The following is a 21,720-nucleotide window of genomic DNA, read 5'->3' as shown; positions in this document are numbered from 1 at the left end:
TATGACCTTTGAACAGTAGTATACTACTGTGGCCTTTTTTTGTAACCTTAAGATATTTCAACTTACACTAAATATTTTTAATTAATGTAAATGATTGGAACCAAGATTATTTAGTTCCATCCCGAAAATAAAAAACAAACAGATCCTTTAGTTTTATCTTCTTTTTATTGATATCAGTAGGGATTTTGGTCAGCTAAGAGCTGCAATTTTCACAGCGAATTTCGAAAGTGTCATCATTGACATATTTGACCGTATTTGAAATTAGGATGAAAGTGTTTATATTGAATCAAATATGAACACCAGTCGTGCTATCCATACAAACAATGTTTTGTATTTAAATTATGCATGTATTATTATTTTTGCAACATGTATCATACGGCAAACAATACATTCTTTGTACCAGAACGGAAGCAAAACTAAAAATAAAATAAATATTTAAACCCAATAGAAATTTCGTCATATTTTGCAAGTCATTAAAAACGGAGTTCCATCCTACTCCCTAAATAACAATTAAGATCAAGAGATTTGCCTAAGTAGCGAAATATTTAGAACCGGAGCAACATTGTTTGAATCACGGATTGTAATTGCTTTTTTTATTGACTTTTTGAAATATTTATTTTAATGACAGTTAAGGGAACTTTTTATAGATTATAGTATATTAATTAAAAAAGATATTTGTATTGAAATATGAAATTTTATGTGTATCATGATGACATTAGGTTGTTCTGAATTTTATTTAAAGCAATGTTTCTACCAAATGGCTATAAATTCACGAAACAAAATAGGTTCGTAATAATGCTATCACGATAAAATCAAATTTGTTTGTTGAAACGAATAGACATTAACGTTTTTTTTATATGTTTTTTTAAATGTTAATTCGATAACAACAACAAAGCCGTTTTGTGACCAGGGAAGTGTAAATACTGTAACGGCTGGTTAATAAGGGAGGGTAGAACACTTCTCTTCTCATCTTATCTTTCTATAATATATGAATAAACATTGAAAATTTTCATATGAATGTAAAACATTAAAATATTTTTTTCTACAGAGTGTTTTCTCAATTTTCACTAAAATTAAAGACAATTTCGTATGTTTAACTTGTAAGCTCCTACAGGAAGCTAAAGTGGTAGAAGGGTGGATTTGAATATGTACACTAGTATACAAAAAGGTGAAAAACGTTATAAAAGGTTAATAGATGTATCATTATGACCATTTCTATCAGACATTATGTTCTTTAATAACACTATATCGAATTAATTGATAGAATCATAAACGTTGGACTGTGAACAACTGACTAATTATGTGACATCGAGGTTGACAATGAGATAACTATGTAAAATCTAATAATGACATAAACGGTACCATCTTTTTGCACCAGATGCATATTTCAACAATCAATGGCTCTTCAGCGATGATGATCTTCATAACATTTAAGAGGTCACCAAGTAACACCAGCATCATAGCATATTATGGTAACTGTCTATTTCCTTATGTTGGCATCAGTTGTTGTCACATGTATTTAGTACCATTCAACAAGGAACTCCCTTATGCATATATAAAGCTACTGACATTTATATGTATAGCCTTTCAAATTCAAATAGAATTGAGAAAAAGGAACGTGGAACGTGTAAAAGAAACAACAACCTGAAAAAAGAGCAGAAAACAGCCATGATAAAAGAGGGACGAAAGATACCAGAGGAACAGTCAAACTCATCAATCGAAAATAATCTGACAACGCCATGACTTAAAATAAAAAAGACAAACAGACAAATAATAGTACACAACATAGAAAACTGAAGACTGAGCAACACGAACCCCACCAAAAGCTGGGGTGATCGCAGGTGCTCCTAAAGGATAAGCAGATCCTGCTCCACATGTGGCACCCGTCATAAAAAATATAACATCCTTGCTACAAAATTAGGTATAACATTAACGATCGGGTAATCGAGTTGGCAACTGTTACTAGTGGTATTTTCTATTAACATTATCATGAGCCAAATTGAAACTATTGTTAGTTATGTTTTCAAATATTAACAGTTGCAATATTTCGGACAAAACAACCTACATTTAGTTGTTAACTCATTATAAAGCATTTTGCTTATTGATATTTATTGACACAAATTTAAACTTGATTATCAATTCTCATGTTATGCTACTGTAAATTGTAAAAAGTATACTACTCTCGAGAGAATTATTGAAAATTATTCAACTACTTTTAGTTTTGAAAAACTTTACTCCAGAGATTACCACGACCATGTAAATATATCAATATCACATACCATCTGCGCTTCATCAATTCCGAAGATTCCAACAACATAGATTTGAACTTTAACTTCTACTGGTTGTGCTGAAAGCAATAAAATGAAAACAATTCAATCACCTCTTAGTTCTGCTATTAAAAAGAAGTTATCAAACGAAGAGTTTCAAGTGACGAAGTTGAAAGCAGCCATTAATTGACAGTTATAAAATATCTGTTTCTTGATGAAGGCGAATATGTTCCAGTTGTCATCAATACAATCTCGTCGCCTTTCCCCCGAATGTGACCAGCTGAATAAGACTTATAACCGTGTTTTTTTTTACTAACATGATCAACACGACGGATGTCACATACGGATCATAATTGGCTTACCCTTTCGGAGCACTTTAGATCACCCCTGGTGTTAGTGTGTTTCTTCTTTCACAGTCTTTGTTTTATATACTATTATTTATCTTTTGGTTTTTTATTGTTTTTTTCTATGGCGTTTTCAGTTTATTTTCGACTTATGAGTTTAAAAGGCCCGTACTATCTCTAAATGATTGTTTTTTATTCGATTTTGTAAGAAGAATCAGATGATTTTTATTATTCTAACTCTTAAATAGGTAAACCTTTTTCAGACAATTCCAAGAAGTGACATATCTTTAAAAATAATGCTGCAAACAGAGAAAGAACTTAATGAAAATATAACAAATCTATCAAATTGGTGTATCCGATGAACTTTTATTGAAAAGCTAGTCACTACCTAAGCACACCAGCTCAGTAGATGGTATTACCAGGATTAAGAGGGCAATCAAAAATTAAAACTCGAAGAAAAACAACTAGTGACATTGCCAACAATAACGATGAAAGACCAACAGTAGTCTACCAAAAAGTAAAATAACAAAAATTTCGATTCTCCAAAGCAAACTCAGACCGGAAAGTCTCTTAACAAATGGCAAAATCAAAAGCTCAAAAAAATCTAACAACTGGAAATCAAATGTCATATTCCGAACTTGGTCCAGGCATTTCGTTATGTAGAAAATGATGGATTTAACCTGTTCCTTTAGTTAGATAAACCTCTCACTTGTTCATTTGTATGACAGTCGCATAAAAAAATTATCAAATTGACAATGTCTGAGCAAAACAAAAAAAACGTATTAGGTAAAAATGTAAAAAATAAAATTGTGGTACAGCAGTCAAAAAAGAAAAAGGAAATTAAATGTAGACACTCTATAGACAAAGCACATCAGCAAAAATGAAAGACAAGAATACAAAATATTACCATATCACAATAACAAAATGGAGAGATGAAGTACCGAAAAAGAATATTTAACATTATATTAAAAATCTAGAATCTTTACATTTCACAATATATATCTGGTTACACTCTGCTGTACCTTAGATCACCCTTAGTTACAGGTGGGGTCCATGCTGCCCAGTCTCTAGTTTTTTATATAGTGTTTTATGAACTGTTTATTGTTTTCTGTTTGTCTTTTTTTTTAAGCCAAAACTTTGTCAGTTTATTTTGGACTTACAAGTTTATGTGTCCTTTTGGTATCTTTCCCAAACAAGACTGTCATGTAATATTTTTTATTTTTAAATATGACGAAATTTCTATTTGATTTAAATATTTATTTAATTTTTATTTTTGATTCCTCTCTGATGCAAAGATTTAATTGTTTGTCGTTATATTATGCAACAAGTCTTGGTAGTTGACGATGACATTTGTATTCATAAAAGTACGAGACGGTTTTTGACAAAACCGTAGTGCATCAACTTTCTGTTCAGACACAGGGGATGTTTATAAAGTCTGAGCAGCAGTTGCATGCTTTTGAATACCGAAAGAGATTGAAAATTTAAATACCATATGCAGGATAAGTTGTTATGTTGCTGCTTCTGTATAGGAAATTTTTAACCGTTAAATTAAAATCGTCTCGTTTGTCATGTATTAAAAACTACGGAATTGCGCAAAAAACTGAAATTGCACTCCCATGCTCCGGTTAGTTCTCATTCGTCAAGAAAACCTAAACGGATGAATACATCTACATTCTAATAATAAAAAGGGAAAATAAAAATATTATAAAAGAGATTATTTTTTATAAAGTAAATATTGTAAACTAACCTTTGTTGTACAGTGGTGGAAATCTTTTGTCATATTTCGATAATATGTTCTCTAGGATATTCTCTCTGTAAATCAGATTAGAACATAAATATATCCCTCTTTAATGAAAATAGTCATCTATATCTTTCTCCTTAGTTAACATGGTTTAAAAGTGGCAGTAACAATCTTTTTCTTCTTATGATTTCTTTTTATGTCTCCATCACTATTTCACATTTTTAGTTTTCAAATATTAAATTTAGATGCGTTTTGCCCATTTGAAACTATTGAGACATATAGTAGTGACTCTGCAGTTTTCACAATATCAATAAAAGAGTAATTTCTGTGTATCCCAATTTGAAGCATACTAATTACCTATAAAACAAAGGACATTACTTTCTGGTCATCAATATGAGGCATTTGTTTTCAAGGACATTGTTTCCTCTTTTGGTGCATTTTCTAACCTGGAGGAATCGGTTGGTTTATGATCTTTTGACTAAATAATTGTCATATTGCCCTTTTGAAATACATTAGCAATTATACATATACATAATGAATCACTATAAAACAATCTTAAATTTGGAACGCAAATTAATAAAAAAAAAATTTAGAAGAAAAAGGACAGAGCTATTTATTGATTAAAAAAACCCAATGACGTCGTATTGACATATTGATATTATTTCATAATACAATAAGAGATAAATATTACTACCTGATCATTGTATCATTATCTGCAGCATTTGCTGTATTTACTCTGTAAAAAACAAAGATGAAAAATATTTATAAAAATTACATGTTTATGTTAGTTTAAATAACAGTCAAACTAAACTCATCGGGCCTGCAATTTATGTACGGGTAAAAAGCAAAGCACAACCAATACACACACACAGTTTTGTGGTTTAAAGACCAAAGTACTGTCCGAGTAAACAACTTTTAATCTACAAAGTATGTAAAGGATTTATAGATATATTGACAAAAATATTACAAAAATCATCAATAGTAAACTTATCCTGTTGGCAGTAAGAAGCAAACACATTATCATTAGAAAAAAGGCAAAACATATGTTTCTGTTTACTGTTTACAACACAATTACGATGGAAAATGATAAAAAAAAACCAAGATGTATTCATTTGTTTTCAAAGTACATAATCATGAAATATTCATTGAATTTTGTTCAATCATTTAACAATTTTGGATTTAAAACACTTTGACTTTAATTATCAAAATTCGTATCTTATGCAATAAAATCGGTACAGTTAATATCATTATTAAATTTGGACTAAGATGTGGGGAAATATGAATATATTTTTACAGTCCAACATACTGAGATACATAATCTACCCAACCTACCTTTGAAAGTCTGTTTGATTCAATCCCATAACAAAATATCGAGAGAAACTCAGGAAGCTCAGGATACAAGCTATTGGTAAAATGTTCATTTTGCACAACATTCCTGCCTCTGTCATGTTATTTCTGAAAATGGAAAACATTTATGATATCTCAATAGGACAGTATACAGGAAAAACCAATATGACCTTTTTCTTTTGAAGGTACCACGACATTGTTGTACAAACTAACATATTTATAAAGTTAATGAATAAATATCAATTAATGAAGTGATATATCGATAAGGTCAATTTTTTTCCTGTATCCAATTGACATCGTACTCAAATATTTATATATTTGTAATGTATCAATATGTTGGTTAATACAGACACAATTGATAAAGGGAGAACGAATTATAGCAAAAGAACGCCCACTTCAGGATTTTACTATAAGCCCTATAATCGAGTTGTGTCGGAACTCTTTTTAAATTACATTGGTGTCAAACATTTATTTGAAGTAGGAAAGTAGTGCAAAAGGGTGAATGCAGAAGGTTTTTATTTACCAAAATGAATTAGCAGAAGTAGTCGGTATTGTATATTGTGATTTATCATGGCTATACTTATGTAGTAAAAAAGTTCAAAAAGATTTTGAAAAATATACTGCTATAGTGCCTAACAAGATTTTGTGAGGTAGACAAAATTGACCTGAAAACGATCGTATTGACTTTTTTGCTCCAAAAAAAGGTAGATCGGACATATTTTGACTTTATTTAATGACTACCTTAGTTTGGGATTAATTTGATAAGCATGTTCCTATGAGACTGAAAAATGTTGTTTTTTTGTAAGATGAATAATAATTTTACCTGGCGTAGCAGTGTGTTAAGTGTATTTTGGCATTTCTCTCCGAAAAATGTCTTGTTGATTGGAATATACCGTCTTAATGGTTAACTTTTTCTGTTTTTCTCCGCAATTGACTATTAAAAAATAATCTATCTACTGTTTATTTGGAAAATTTTGTGAAAATAGGAGAATTGGCAATTCTTACCTTTCATACTGGGTAGGGAGAAAATGTAAGATATTAAAAATTTATTTTTTTGCAATAACGAATAAAAATTTTGCAACCAAAAGTTTTGATATAATTTCATAAACATGTCGATCTGTATTAGTACAGTTTTTTGATCTTTCATTTATGTATTTAAGGGTTTGGGTTTCAAAAGTCCACATAATTATTGACTTCATACAGAAAGTTTGTCCTTTTAAAACATAACATGTTTCTAAAACAATACGTTACTACAAAATAAAATCATTTCTCAAAACACTGCAAAAATTTTCATTTCGATTGGTACAAAAGTATTCTCATAAAGTGCGTTGAAATAAACAGTGGTATAGCAAACATCGAATTCCCTCACACAATCTTGTTAGGCACTATAACACTATTTTAAAACTGGGGCGGGTGATATTTTCCTATAAAAAATGAGTGATTTCATTGGTTCTTTAACATTTGTGGTTTCCTAAGTTACAAATAAGGTGCAACTTTCCCAAGACCTGTTTAAGACCTGGATTTTTTGTAGCCATCGTGTACTGTGGATTCATTTTTATTTCGTTGGTACCAATTTCCGTGGATATCGATGGTACAGTTGAAACACTGGTTGACAAATTTTCTGAAGGTTTGAATGCAGACTTTGACAAAGCCACAAAATTTCATATCTACGCACATGTAAGTTTTCCTTTATCCACGAAAATTGGTACTAACTATATAAATGAATCCACAGTATCTACTAGTATATGTAATAAACTTCCTAAGTAACTTTTGACTCTTGGTGGTTTTGCTAAACGTTAATAACAATAAAATCTTACAATCGATCTTTACTAGTGGAATTTTCATGTTAAGGACGTCGTTTATCTACACAGGTAAATTTGCTCACATGAATTTCACATGAATCTCATATGAAATTCACATGAAAAATTGCACGTGAGATTCACCTCAAACGAGCTAATACATGGATCTCACGTGAAAACTTTCATGGGAATTTCACACGATTCTCACATGAAATTTTTCACACGACATTCACATGAACTTTTCAACAGAAAAATTGGTATTTTTCATGATATTAATTAAATTTGAAAATTATTGAATACCCTTTTTATAAAATTTATGTGAAATAACGTGAAACAAATTCATGTGATTTCCATGTCAAATTCACATGAGTTTCACATGAGATTCACGTAAACTGATTTCACGTGAGTTTCATGTATAAGCTCGTTTGAGGTGAAATTCATATCAATTTCACGCGAGATTCACATGAATTCAAATTCACGTGACATTGATGTAAGTGTTTGCCTGTGTAGTGGACGAGGGGCTTTGCACTTGCTGTCAGTGACTGCGAGTACTCTCAGATCTGTACTTTTAAATGTTTTTTGTTGTTGGGTTATTCACGTACCCAAAGTGTTTTTGTATATGTATTTCTGCTTGTTTTTTCAACTGATTTTTTATAGTTCTTTCTTGTACTGTTACATCAATATCCCAGATTATGGGGATGGTTGGGATTCCCAAACATGTTTAACCCCGCAAAATTCTTAAATGTGCCTGTCCCAAGTCAGGAGCCTGTAATTCAGCGATCGTCGTCTGTTGATGTGTGACATATTTGTTTTACGTTCATTTTTTGTACATAAATAAGGCCATTAGTTTTCTCGTTTGAATTATTTACATTTGTCATTTTTGGGATTTTTATAGCTGACTATGCGATATGGGCTTTGCTCATTGTTGAATGCAATATGATGACCTATAGTTGTTAATTTATGTGCCATGTGAACTCTCTCATTGGTAATCATACTACAACCTTTTTTTGTAAAGAACAAAGGGTCTTTCAATTAGAGTTTAGGTTAAATGACAGGTGAAAACTAAGACTGAAAATTATACCCAGATTGCATTTTCTGTAGTATTATTGAGCAGAACATGTTTAAATGTGCAACTGACATTTAGTTAATGTAATGTAAATCAATAGAAAATATTTTTAAGTTTTTAACCGTTGATTTAAATGTGAACTGGATAGAAAAATATCAGTTGCACTTTTATGAAATTCTGAGCTTTTGTTTGTTAAGCTTCGTATCTGTTCAATATTCTCTATAATGGAAAAATATTTTTCTCTTCCAAAAACTGATTTAAATGTTACATAAGTTCTAAGTTTACCATCTGAATACTTTACCAATTCAGTACGTACGTGTTCCACAAGTCTATAAAATATGATTTTTTTTTATCATATTAGCTTTGAAGCTACTGATTTTTGGTAATGGTAAAGATATATGATTGATGTCTGGGATCATTCTTCATAAAGCCATAACAGGATGTTTTTTTAAGGAGAAAGATTATGTGATATTACATAGGTGTCTTTAGGAAGAGAACATTTCCAAGCGATACCAGTAATTTAACATGGATCATATCATATCATAATATAATGGAAATCGCCCTAGCTGAGATAAAACTTCAAAATTCGTGGATTTTTTCATAAATACCTAAAACAAGCATTAGCAAATTAACACATACCTAAATTGTATTTTCTTTTCAAGCGGGATGTATAGAGATACACACACGATGATTTTTATTTTTAAAGAAGTCGCTCCTCACTATCCTACTACCTGTTGATACATTTATTTTTGACATTGCACATGTCATGTCTTCTCTGACTGTTGATATCGTTAAAATACTAAATTCCTAGGATGTGTTTTAGTTGTTTTGACTTTTAAACTAGCTGTCAGTAATTTCGAGTACTCTCTAGCTCTAATTGTATAGTTTTAATGCTGATATTAACCCCATATTTACCAAGTGTTAAATTAGGTTTATTTATATTACAGAACTGTCATGGTAATCTAATCGGAAGATTTTATACAAACAGACGAAGAAGTATACTTAAATACAAAATTATTTTTTATTTACCTGTGTAGAATATAAAACCGTTTTTTTTTCTTCAAAAGTGATGATTTTCTATTATACAGAAACAAATTTACTGTCAAATTTTAGAAAGACACCTAATTATTACTAAACAAACAACCCAAAATAAACAAAAATAAAAAGTTGGCTAAATGAGAATACCTTATTTTAAAGTTGGATAAATAGGAACACACCCGTTTATAATTACTGACTTCAAAGAACGAAAAACATTTTATCTTTACAGTTATTTGTGCTGTTCTAATGCATACTTCCCACACCTCCTTTTATTTATATGTATATAGTTATAACGATGTATTTTATAAATCTTTCATGGCAATAGATATTAGAAGAATTGGTATGAGTGGCAATGAGACAACTCTCTCATCCAAGTAACAATTTGTGAAAGTAAACCATTAAAGGTCAAAGTACGGAGCCTTGGCTCGCACTCAACAGCAAGGGATAAAGAGACCCACAATTGACACATGTAAAACCATTCAAACGGGAAAACCAACGGCCTAATCTATATAAAAAACGAGAAACGAAAAACACTTATGAACAACATCAATTTGCAACAAACGACAACTACTGAATACTATAGTTTCAGATTACTGACTGAGGACAGGTACAAACAAATGCAGGCAGTGGGTTTGAACGTTTTAATAGATACAAACCTTCGCCCTTATCTGAAACAATAGTATAATATCACTTAGAAAAGACACATCATAAAAAATAAGTTGAAATGACACAATTTAAATGTATATACAGTATAAATGGAGAAGTAAAAGTTTTAAAAAGAAAACAATTTTGAAGTTCATATAACCTTAATAAAGTAAAAATTCAATGACAAAAACGCATTACAAATTGTATCAGCAGGTCAAATTAAGGCTGTTTTATCATTTTTTGATTTCATCAGCAATTTTAAAAATTAAACAGATGTTTATTTCTTTTTACAAATGGCAATCACGAGATAGTATGACATATGTCAATAACCACATTGTTATGGCATAACAATAACATGATAATTGAATGTGTTCCCAATTATGATCATACTTATAATATAACTTCCCATATAATTATCAATCAATTTAACATATTATTTTGAAATTAGAATGCTACTATTCGTATCATTCAGCGCCACCCCTCCCAATCTATGAATTTTAAAAGGGGAGGACAATGTGTTTCATCTTGAAATATAGATATACAGTGCAAAATACTTCAAGCTATTTCTTTGCAGAAGCTAAAACAGACAGTAGGCGATGTTTAAGGCAGACTATTTATCAAATTTGCCTCACATTTAATCAAAATATTTTTTTTTACGCGCATACATGTAAAAAAAGGGAATTATTCTACTTTGAAGCAAACAATTAAAGAAGGTGTGCTCTTAAAGACAATCCTTGTTAAAACCAGTAAAAATCGGAAAAATTAACGTTGGTACATTTTGTTTCTTTTCTGAGCAGATTTCAATAAAGATAAGTTCATTGGGTGTAAATAATTGCTAGTCAAGAACTTATTTCATAGTCTGATTTTTCCAGTTTATGTGTCCTTTAAAATTTTTCATTTCACTTGAAAGTATGTTTGTCACAAAACAATGTGTTCCCTAAAAGGTCTGGGCTGTTTTATTTTATCCGTTTATGATTTATGGTTTTATGTCAGTGTCTTTCATTTTCTACATTTGAAAATGCTTGTACCAAGTCAGGAAAATGACAGTTCTTGTCCATTCGTTTTTGATGTGTTTTGTCATTTGATTTTGCCATGTGATTATGGACTTTCCGATTGGATTTTCCTCTGAGTTCAGTATTTTTGTGATTTTACTTTTTTCAATGTTAACGGTACATTAAGTTATACTGAATATTGAATATGTTGCATATAACATTACGAAGGAGATAAAGTTAAAAAAAATCGAGCAATTCATTTCTATGGTTCAAAAAATAATGTCAAAATACTTACAAATAGTAGAATACATTGTAACTTGAATGGTAAAATTATCCTGAGTTTACTATCTAACCATAAACAAGACTCACACTTATATTGACGTCACCAGGAAGTTAAAAGAGCAAACGGCAAACGTTATAAAAGATTTTACATTTTACTTTTATCAATCGTTCTATAAATAGGTATATATTCTGTACAGTGAATTAATATCTATATTATATATAAGCTATTTAGCATACAGCGTTGATCTTTTAAATGTAATTCATAATCTCGGTATTATAAAATCTATCAATTGACAATTTGTCATTTGTAATTGTATTTGAATAGTTCACAATTATTTTTCCTATTTAACAAAGCGACTGCTTTCCCATAAGCTGCTTGATATAAAAGTCAATTTAAATCTCATTTATATTGTCCAATTTAAACACGTGCCATGACCATTGTTGTCAGTATCAAAAGCGTATCTAATGATCATTTTAAATCATATTGCATGATTTAAATCAGGCGATCGAAACTAGCCTAATCAAAATGGCGAATAATATATCTTTGATTCTTTCTTATTGATTTATTTTTCAATTTTTGAATGTACTGTTTAACCGATACCATTTAAGGATAGTGCCTATTTCCCTGTTATCGTTTTGTGTGGCTAGCTATATGGAAATGAAGTAAAACAATTTTAAAAGTCTAACTTACTGTTTAGTTTTATAGTTTATATACTTTTTTACACTTAAAGTACACGTATTTCAATAAAATCATATTGCTATTCAGCGTTACTGCATTTAGCGTGTTAAAGACAATACGCTATGGAAATTTTGCATTGACATACATTACTGACCTCAATATATTTGTGTGTACAACAAGAAATAAATAAAAACGAAACGTTATAAGAGGGGCGAAAGGTACCAGAGTGATATTCAAAGACGTAATTCGAAAATAAACTGAGAACGCAATGGCTAAAAAGGAAAAGACAAACAGACAATCAATAGTACACAATACAGAAAATAGAAAAATTAAGACTAAGCAACATGAACCCCACCAAAATCTGTTGGTGATTTCAGTTGCTCCGGAAGTGTGAGCTGATTCTGCTACACATGTGGTACCCGTCGTGGTGCTCATGTTAGTTCAAACCAGGTAATAAGTCTAATTCAGTAGGTCACATTCATGAAAAGAGAACGACATTGTATTAACGACATTAGGAGCATATCCGCTATCATCTGTCAACCAACTCGTGATTGCGTCCGTAAAATTTACGAATGCATGATTTCAACTTCACTTACAAATAAATTTCAAGCGAAGCTCTTTTCTTAAACATCACAAAGTTTTACTTCCGATATCATTTGGTTGTTGGTAAGAGTATCCTTCTAAACTATGTTTCTAATAAAAACATAAATAAATAAATGCCAAATTTGCAGTTATATGGTAGCTTTTAGCATCTATAATTGAGTCACATGACTAGAAAGAAGCCATAATGTTTAAGATTCCCGAAAGGGCGAACATCAATCTGTATGACTGTAAATAGTTATTAAAGGTACCAGGATTATAATTTAATACGCCAGACGCGCGTTTCGTCTACATAAGACTCCACTCTGATAAAAAAGTTAAAAAGCCAAAGTTGAAGAGCATGGAGGACCCAAAATTCCAAAACGTTGTGCCAAATACGGCCAAGTTAATCTATTCCTGGAATTAGAAAATCCTTAGTTTTTCGAAAAAGAGGGACAAAAGATACAAGAGGAACATTTAATTATAGTAATTGTAAATTATATTTTTTGAAAAGGACCTTTATTTAAAGTAAATTCTAATTTACCCTTACCGTTTTGTCTTGATCATTAACTGCAACCTTATGTTATTTTGCTTATAAACAAATAAATTAGGAGGGGGATCGGGGATGATGATATAGTTTTCAAATCATTTTTATGAACCAAAAGAAAATGCCACTGTATCTTTCCCGTGTCACGTACACCGTCAGTGTCTGGTTGTTTTTGTGTTTCTTATGACTTGACTTAAGTATAATCTAGTTAAACTAATCATGTCATAAGATCATTCTTGTAATGCATTTCTGTTTACCATTCCTAGTGCTAAAAAGCTGTGCAAATTGAATATAGAATCAGGAACATAGAATAGATATAAATATTTTTGAACGCATTAGACATAAAACAAACTTACTTGTCCAAGAAAATGATCCTTGTATAGGTGATGATTATATATAAAAATGACTTGAATATTGGAATTGTGTTAAATGACCCAAACTGGATATAAGTTCACAACAAAATATCTATTGTATTCAATTGTTTAAAGAAATCTCATACGTAAATACGTGAAACGTCTATATGTATAATGTCTTGTTTGTTTTCATAAACGTTATAATATATTCTATTAACACTACTTTATGTTAATAACGCTAAAACTTTTAATAGCTCAATATTAATTTAAATCTGGGTTTAGGATTTGATCATTGTCTGATATCAATGTTGAAGTAGCATTTAAAGAGTTCTTATAGTCAACAAACCACTGCTGTTTACATTTGCATGAAAGTAATTTCCTTTCCCTGTGAACGTAAGTGCTAATGCACCTAATTTATCAAGCTGTACACTTTATCGTTTAATTTATATATAAATAATAAATATTCCATGCAGAGTTTCAATTATGAAAGAAAGACGAATGATACCAAAAGGACATTCAAACTAAAGATCGAAAATAAACTGACAACGCCATGGCAAAACACGATAATTAGTTATCAAAGGTACCAGGCTTATAATTTGATACGCGCATTTCGTCTACATAAAACTCATCAGTGACGGCCAGATCAAAATAGTTAGAAAGCCAAACAAGTATAAAGTTGAAGAGCATCGAGGACCCAAAATTCAAAAAAGGTTGTGCCAAATTCGGCTAAGGTAATCTATGTATAGGATATAGAAATCCTTAGTATTTCTAAAAATTCATACATTTGCAAACATTTAATTCATAAAAAGGGCCTTATAATTGATATTCATGTCAACACCGAAGTGCAGACAACAGTGCTGATTATACCTACGGAAACGAAACGTCCACTGGCAGTGGCATTGACCCAGTGGTGTAAATAGTTATCACATGTACCAGGCTTATATTTGTGTACACAAGACGCGCATTTCGTCTACATCAGAATCATCAGTGACACTCAGATCAAAATAGTTAGAAAGTTAAAAAGTTATATACTTTATATATATAGTACTCAGAAAGGTAAGCAAATCCTGCTGCAGATGAGGCACTCGTTGTGTTGTTGAACTACATGTATGTATTTTAAAAAAAAAATCATTGTTTTGATTCGAGTGTCATTTATGATTCTTTTATAAACGAAACGCGCGACTGGTGCATACAATTACAATCCTGGTATCTTTGGTCAGGTTTTTGTATTTATACGGCGATTATTTTTCTTTCTCTACCTTCTTACTGAATCTTCTGGCATAGAAGTTGTTGATTATCTGACAAGTAAAAAAGTACTTTTTATCATTCTAAATGTGATTTTTCGGGTTTATAGTTTGATTTTGTTTATCAACAATACATTTTTGTTATACGATAATAAACGCTCTATCGTACAATAATGTACTTAACTAAAAATTAATATAAAATTGCAATCCTGGTATCTTTGATGAGTTTGTTTAAAAATGCGTAACAATCTAATATGCATAGAAAACATTATGTATTTGCCAGAAATTGCCATTGTTTTGTTTTTATTAGTAGATGGTTACCGTACGCTTTAGTGTACAACACATGCTTATCTTCTTACCGAACTGAACAGAGAAATAACACGACGGTTGCCGTATACGGTGCAGGAAATGCTTACCCTTCCGGAGCACCTGAGTTCACTCCCAGGTGTTAGTAGAGTTCGTGTTAATTCTTATTTCTAGTTTATAACTGTTGATGTAAATGTCTTTTGGTTTTGCGAGTCTTTGTTTACTCCTTGGTTTTGATTGTTATTGTCTTTTTATCATTTTCGTTTTTTGTTTGTTAAATCAGCAAACTATGCCGCATGTTTATTCATCTACACTTATGACCATATTCGGAATGAATGGAACAGTTCTTGTAAGATTTCTCAAACGTAGTACCTTATTTACCATCACCAGGAACGCCAAAACAAATCAAGTTAAAAGAAAGTGTTTCAGATACATAGACACGTTATGAGCTAAATGATTAAAAAAGAAATCTACTGGAAAGAACCAGAAAATGAAATAATGTGTATAGTATTTTCATTGGAAATAAATGTCCAAAGCATTTGAATCACTTTGATTTACCAATCAAGACGAAATGAAATAAAACATATCTATTTTAATGTAAGTGCTAACACAATCCATGTTCTGGTGAGTTGCAGTTAGTCAATAAAATCATTATATACATTTGCTGATCTATGTGAAATGTCCTTGCAGAAATGAAAATTGCATAATATATTATTTGTTTAATGTTGATGGTACTACACGAAAGGAAATCTTCCTCAAAGAAACAATGCATGCCATCATTTTAGTAATGCATTTAGTACTAAAGGGACACATTACCTTTGCAATCATTGTTGAATTGCCGATTAAAAACCTTTACGCATGTGAGATAAAACAAATTGTTCCATTAGATGAATTTAAAATATTTATAACTAAAATCAGTTAAAAGTTCCAAGTTTTTAGAAATTCAAAATCATAACTAGCCATTTGAATGATTGATTTATTGTAACGTGTTAACGCCAGAATCAAATTCAGGACGAATCGAGGAAGCACCAAAGAAACAGCATATGATAAAATATAGTTTACAAACACCAAGCTTTCTGTAAAAGACATAATGTACAAGACGTCTTTGTTACTATGCTGTTGCTCAAGCCTAGCAATGAGGAATTGATGATATTTTTGCTTTTCTTTTCCGAATGCAAGACGTTTCAATACTGAAATATGTCTTTATTAACATAAGGAGGATATTTATAAATAAATCTATGATGCTTTGTATAGTATTCGGATGCATGCAGTTAGACAATTATCAACACACCTAAAACTTGTATACTTAAAATATGTGTTGAATTAACATTTTAGCCTCATTTGGAAGCAATCACTAATGACTAATTACTAATGACTTTAAAATGTGATTTTGGTCATGTTCTATAAAACTTCCATCCTTGCCCTTTAAAGTAGCTATTGTTTTTGAGCTTCAAAACAACTATAGATTAAAATGATATTAACTTTTAATATATCATTTATCAGATAATGAAGTTAATATTGACTTTTTTTGTGTCAGAGAGGAATTTTAGTTCAGAAAGGCTAACACATAAAAGGAAAACATTCTACTGACAGTACAATCAAGAAGTAAAATCACAAAAATACTGAACTCTGAGGAAAATTCAAAACGGAAAGTCCCTAATCTAATGACAAAATCAGAAGCTCAAACACATCAAACGAACGGATAACAACTGTCATATTGCCAACTTGGTACAGGTATTTTCTTAAGTAGAAATATTGGATTGAACTTGTTTTTTTTAGCTAGCTAAACCTCTCATTATACGACAGTTGCATCAAATTTCATTATATTGACAACGATGCGTGAACAAAACAACAGACATAATGGGTACAAGACAAACAAATAGCTCAAATGCCTTGTTTTGCATTATTTGTTTTTATTTACCAGCACTAGGTGGATACCACTGTTGGTAAACTATAAGTCCCAGATGTAATCATTAGCTCAGTAGCGGATGCTTTGGTACTGATATGATTTATTACATGCTTTTCATCAATAAGCCGTCCATGAATTAAGAAATTATTTGAAAATCAATGATACAATTTCATTTTTCCAGTTGATTTCAGACAAATTCTATTTCATAATAAGATACTTATTTGGTTATATAACACATGCCGGATGTTATACATTTTTATCTTTATAATTTTAAACATGACAATTTCAAAATGTTATTCTTATCATTCACATGAAAACCATTAACATTTGGTCAATTATTTTTCAAGTCTTGGAACATTTGTAGTGGTTTATATCTAATTCCAGTTTATATAGATTTAAGAAGATGTGGTATGAGTGCTAATGAGACAACTCTCCATCCAAGTCCCAATTAGTTAAAGTAAACTATTATAGGTCAAAGTACGGTCTTTAACACAGAGCCTTGGATCACATCGAACAGCAAGCTATTAAGGGCCACCAAAAATGACTAGTGTCAACCCATTCAAACTAGAAAACCAACGGTCTAATCTTTATAAAAAACGAGAAACGAGAAAAATTTATGAACCACATCAGTCATTGATATCAAAAGTAACAGGATTAAAATTTAATACGCCTGACAGATATAAGTGCATTTGTAGCTTATAAATATCACTACTAGTAGAGGTCGAAATCGCTGCTGTTTGGTGCGTAGTCCCTTGGTGAACCACCAATGCAAACAATGTCCCTGCAATAAAAGCGGAATATTTTGCCCGTTTGAATCCTTTCATTATGAAGTATTCATTCACAGTACACTTACTGTGTGAATAATTCTACTGGTACACCTGAATTGAACGTTCGATTGAATTCCCCTTTGCGAATAATCTCAATAGTGCCCCTGTTCTGCCGGTAGAATTTGTCATCGGTTAGTTATATAGCTAGTTCCGGTACACTTCATGTTAAGTGCTTTCTCTCGTGTGATTCTTCTCACTAGACAGTGCCTCTGTATTACTGTTAGTGCTCCTATACTGCGTTTGGACTTTATGGCATTGCTGGGTGTTTTAATTGGCGTATATCCCTATTTTGATTGTGTTATTGACGTATGTCCCAAATCTACTTATTTTAGTAATCATCTAGATCTCATCTCCATATATATCCCTTTTATTGCTAACTGACTGACTCATAATGGAAGTGATACTGAGAACTATATATCGAAATTTGAAAACTACATCAAATCTTGCGCGTCATTTAGACTCTGGTGGAGTGCTGTTTTATAGACAATCATACTACGTCTACCTTTATATATACGTACAGAAGACAATAGACGAAGGGCAATCATATTCAAATTTTTAATGTTTAAATTAATTATTGAAAATATCATATTTTTATACAGACTTCCATTGTCATTATATAAATATACCTCAAAATATGTCATGCTTTCCGTTTTTACACATGGAGTCCTATCTGTTGATAATTAAATAGTATTTTTTTCATTAAATGTGCATATATAGTGCTTTCGCACTAATAATCTATTTGAAGGTGAAGAAAAATAGTTATGCAATCATGAACGTCTGGGGCAATCCATGTCTTGAAGAGCATAATCAAACGTAACCCGAACTACAAGCTTTAATACACGCAACTGTAACAAATAGAATACAGAAGGATACAACTATCAGTAGAAAGCTCAATGTTATATATGACGATTTATCACTTTTATACTATATACAACTGGTGCCTTTATTTATACACAAAATCATAAAAGGCTTATATTTTAGCACGGCATGACGCTTATATACATATATCGTTTACACAATCCCAATCAGCAACGTTCGAATTAATATAGTTAAAGGTAATATCAAGTTCGACGAAGTTGACGAAAAGTGGAAAGACCTAATTAAATATTTTTACGATTATAAAACGAAATCCTTCAGAGACGTCAAACTTTTTAGAAAATATGATAAAAACTATCATTCAGTTGTTTTTTCATATCAATATCCGGTCGATTATCAACGAAGACTTGCTTTACTGCTACGAAAAAACAATTCATACACTAGTAACACATTAAGGGGTCATTTGTTTTCCAAAATTAAATATTGTATTGATATTAATCAAAAGACTTTAAGGAAATTTCCGGATGAGTATCAGTTACGATATCGATATTGTAATAGTCCATTCCCCTATGCCAAACTTGATTCAAATTTTATATCTATTTGCAAAAAAAAAAAACTTGCACAAAAATGTGTTGGTGGTATGACGTTAAGAAATAAGTTAAAAGTTCAGTCAGGTTCGTGTGCCTCATAAAGAGTCAAATTGAAAACAATGATATTACCATTACTACATCTCAGCTGCAGGTCTTTTCTGAACACTTGAAGGTCTCTACTATGTGTTGGTTACATGAACTAAAAAAAAAAAAAAAACACCCAACAACATGTTAACTATCCGGCCTCTAGTAAGTGTTCTACAACGAATATTTCAGTTCTTTTTACTGCTTCCTTAACTACTATCAAAGAGCATATCATTAGTATTTGATAATATATATAATCATATACTTAGACTAAATAACATATGATTTTTACTGTATGATAATAACATTACATTAACGTAAACTCCATACTTTTCGAAATGGTGCTTAGCGGGCTGATACGAAAAGTTTAGCACATGCTTCGATTGTTATCAGACGCATTTCCGTAACGTTATCACATGGCATTCCGGCGATACTCGGCAAATTCTCAATGCTACGTTTTCAGTGAAAAACATTATAGACTTAAACGTTTTTATTATGTAGTTAACAAAACAATTTATTTGATAATGGAAAGTATATTGTGTAAAATAATAAAAAAAAAAAAATATATTAATTAAATGCATTTTTAAAAGTTCAAACATAATTTAGAAAGTTGACTTTTCCAAACAGTGTTCATTATGTATATTGTTGAATTATTTATTTTGTCGATTCGTCCATTTGAAAATATTTTTCTCCTCCGTTGAGACATATGATAGAAAGATTTCATATCGAATATACTAAATCTGGGGTCCGACGTCCTTTTCAATCTTTGAACTTCTATTTTGGAACCACGTAAATGGATCAATATATGAATCTGTTATTTTTCTCTATTGTTGAAGCATATGATAAAAAGATCATAAGATGTCATTTTTCATATCTCATGTATTATCAGCCCTCGGTTAATATCATCCCTCGAGCCATGCGGCTCTTGGGCTGATATTGAACCTAGGGCTGATAATACATGCGATATGAAAAATGCCATGTAATAATCTGATATCATCATATACTTAGGCTTAATAACATATTATAATTTTTACCGTATGATAATAACATTAAAATTCGTAAATTCCATATTTTTTCTAATTGGTGCTTAGCGGGCTAATATGAAATATTTATCACATACTTCGGAAGTTATGACATGCCTTTTCTGTCAATGATATCACATACCTTTCCGTCAGCACTCGGTAATATCCGGTATATGTTTACAAAATGGCAGAACTAAATAGTGCAGACGATAGTGTGCCAAACGTAAATGAGGTGGACGAGACCGTAGAATTCATTGAGGCTATGAAAAACAAGAATACTAAGGCGAAGACCGCAAGTGAGTGCAATATTTTCACAAAATGAACATAGAAAAATGGAGGAAATCCCAGTGTTTAAACTGGACAAGCTCCTCGCACTTTTCTTCATGAAAGTGACAAAATCAGAAGGGGCCCCATATGAAGCCGAACTGTAAAGAGTAGTACCTCCAGATGCAAACAAATTTGTTTAATAAATCAACAAAAAAAAATAATAAAAAAAAATATATCAATCACAAAAAAACACCACAAATTTGACATCATACTTTTGTGTTTATTGTTATCAGGAAAAAATTCAACAAGGGGATGAAATAAAAATTATAATTAAACAACAGATAAATAAATAAAAAAATGTATGATGATGTATAAAACCTTTAACTTTAGATGTCCTGTTGCTACTTACATGGAGTATGCAAAGAGAAGACATAGAGACATGATGGAAGCTGATGGTCCTTTTTATTTAGGAATTAACCGAGATGTCAAAGATGGGATATGGTATCGGAAGCAGGCCATGGGAAAAACACACCTTCTGATACTGACAGCTAGTTAAAAGCCAAAACAATTAATAATAAAAAATCATGCATCAGAGTCTAAAATCAACTAAAACACATCCCAGGGATTTAGTATTGTAACGAGATGAACAGTCAGAGATGACATGACTTGTGCAATGCCAAAAATAAATGTATCGACAGGTAGTAGGATAGTGAGGAGCGACTTCTTTAGAGATAAAAATTAACGTGTGTGTATCTCTATACATCCCGTTTGAAAAGAAAATACATTTAGTTATGTTTTAATTTGTCAATGCTTGTTTCAAATGTAACGAAATGACAAAGGATATAATAAACCCTAAAGGGAATCTCTTTTTTCAATTACAAACATTAGTTACAAACAGCAGCTTTCATTTTTTATTAAATGGTCGTTTGAAACTGTGCCGTAAACAGTAACTTGAATATAACCGGTCTCCCACATC

At 31.0% G+C, this 21,720-nt stretch overlaps 1 protein-coding gene across 3 annotated transcripts in view; it reads right to left on the bottom strand.

The window, feature by feature from the left end:
• Positions 1-21,720, bottom strand: part of LOC139485007 (glycine receptor subunit alpha-2-like) — a 100,599-nt gene that overhangs the window by 13,800 nt on the left and 65,079 nt on the right. For 2 of the 3 annotated variants that reach the window (XM_071269095.1, XM_071269097.1), the window contains exons 2-5: positions 5,685-5,807; positions 5,047-5,088; positions 4,359-4,423; positions 2,280-2,347 (exon numbers count right to left, since the gene is read on the bottom strand). In XM_071269095.1, the coding sequence (XP_071125196.1) occupies positions 2,280-2,347; positions 4,359-4,423; positions 5,047-5,088; positions 5,685-5,800 (291 nt within the window). In that variant the 5' untranslated portion in view covers positions 5,801-5,807. Of the gene's footprint in view, positions 1-2,279; positions 2,348-4,358; positions 4,424-5,046; positions 5,089-5,684; positions 5,808-11,534; positions 11,642-21,720 lie in introns of those variants that run through there. The other variant, XM_071269096.1, reaches the window with a different exon arrangement.

This window comes from Mytilus edulis, chromosome 8, assembly GCF_963676685.1.
Source record: "Mytilus edulis chromosome 8, xbMytEdul2.2, whole genome shotgun sequence".
NCBI lineage: Eukaryota > Metazoa > Mollusca > Bivalvia > Mytilida > Mytilidae > Mytilus > Mytilus edulis.
The sequence above is the reverse complement of the archived record's forward strand: the minus strand, read 5'-3'. Positions and strand labels throughout refer to the sequence as shown.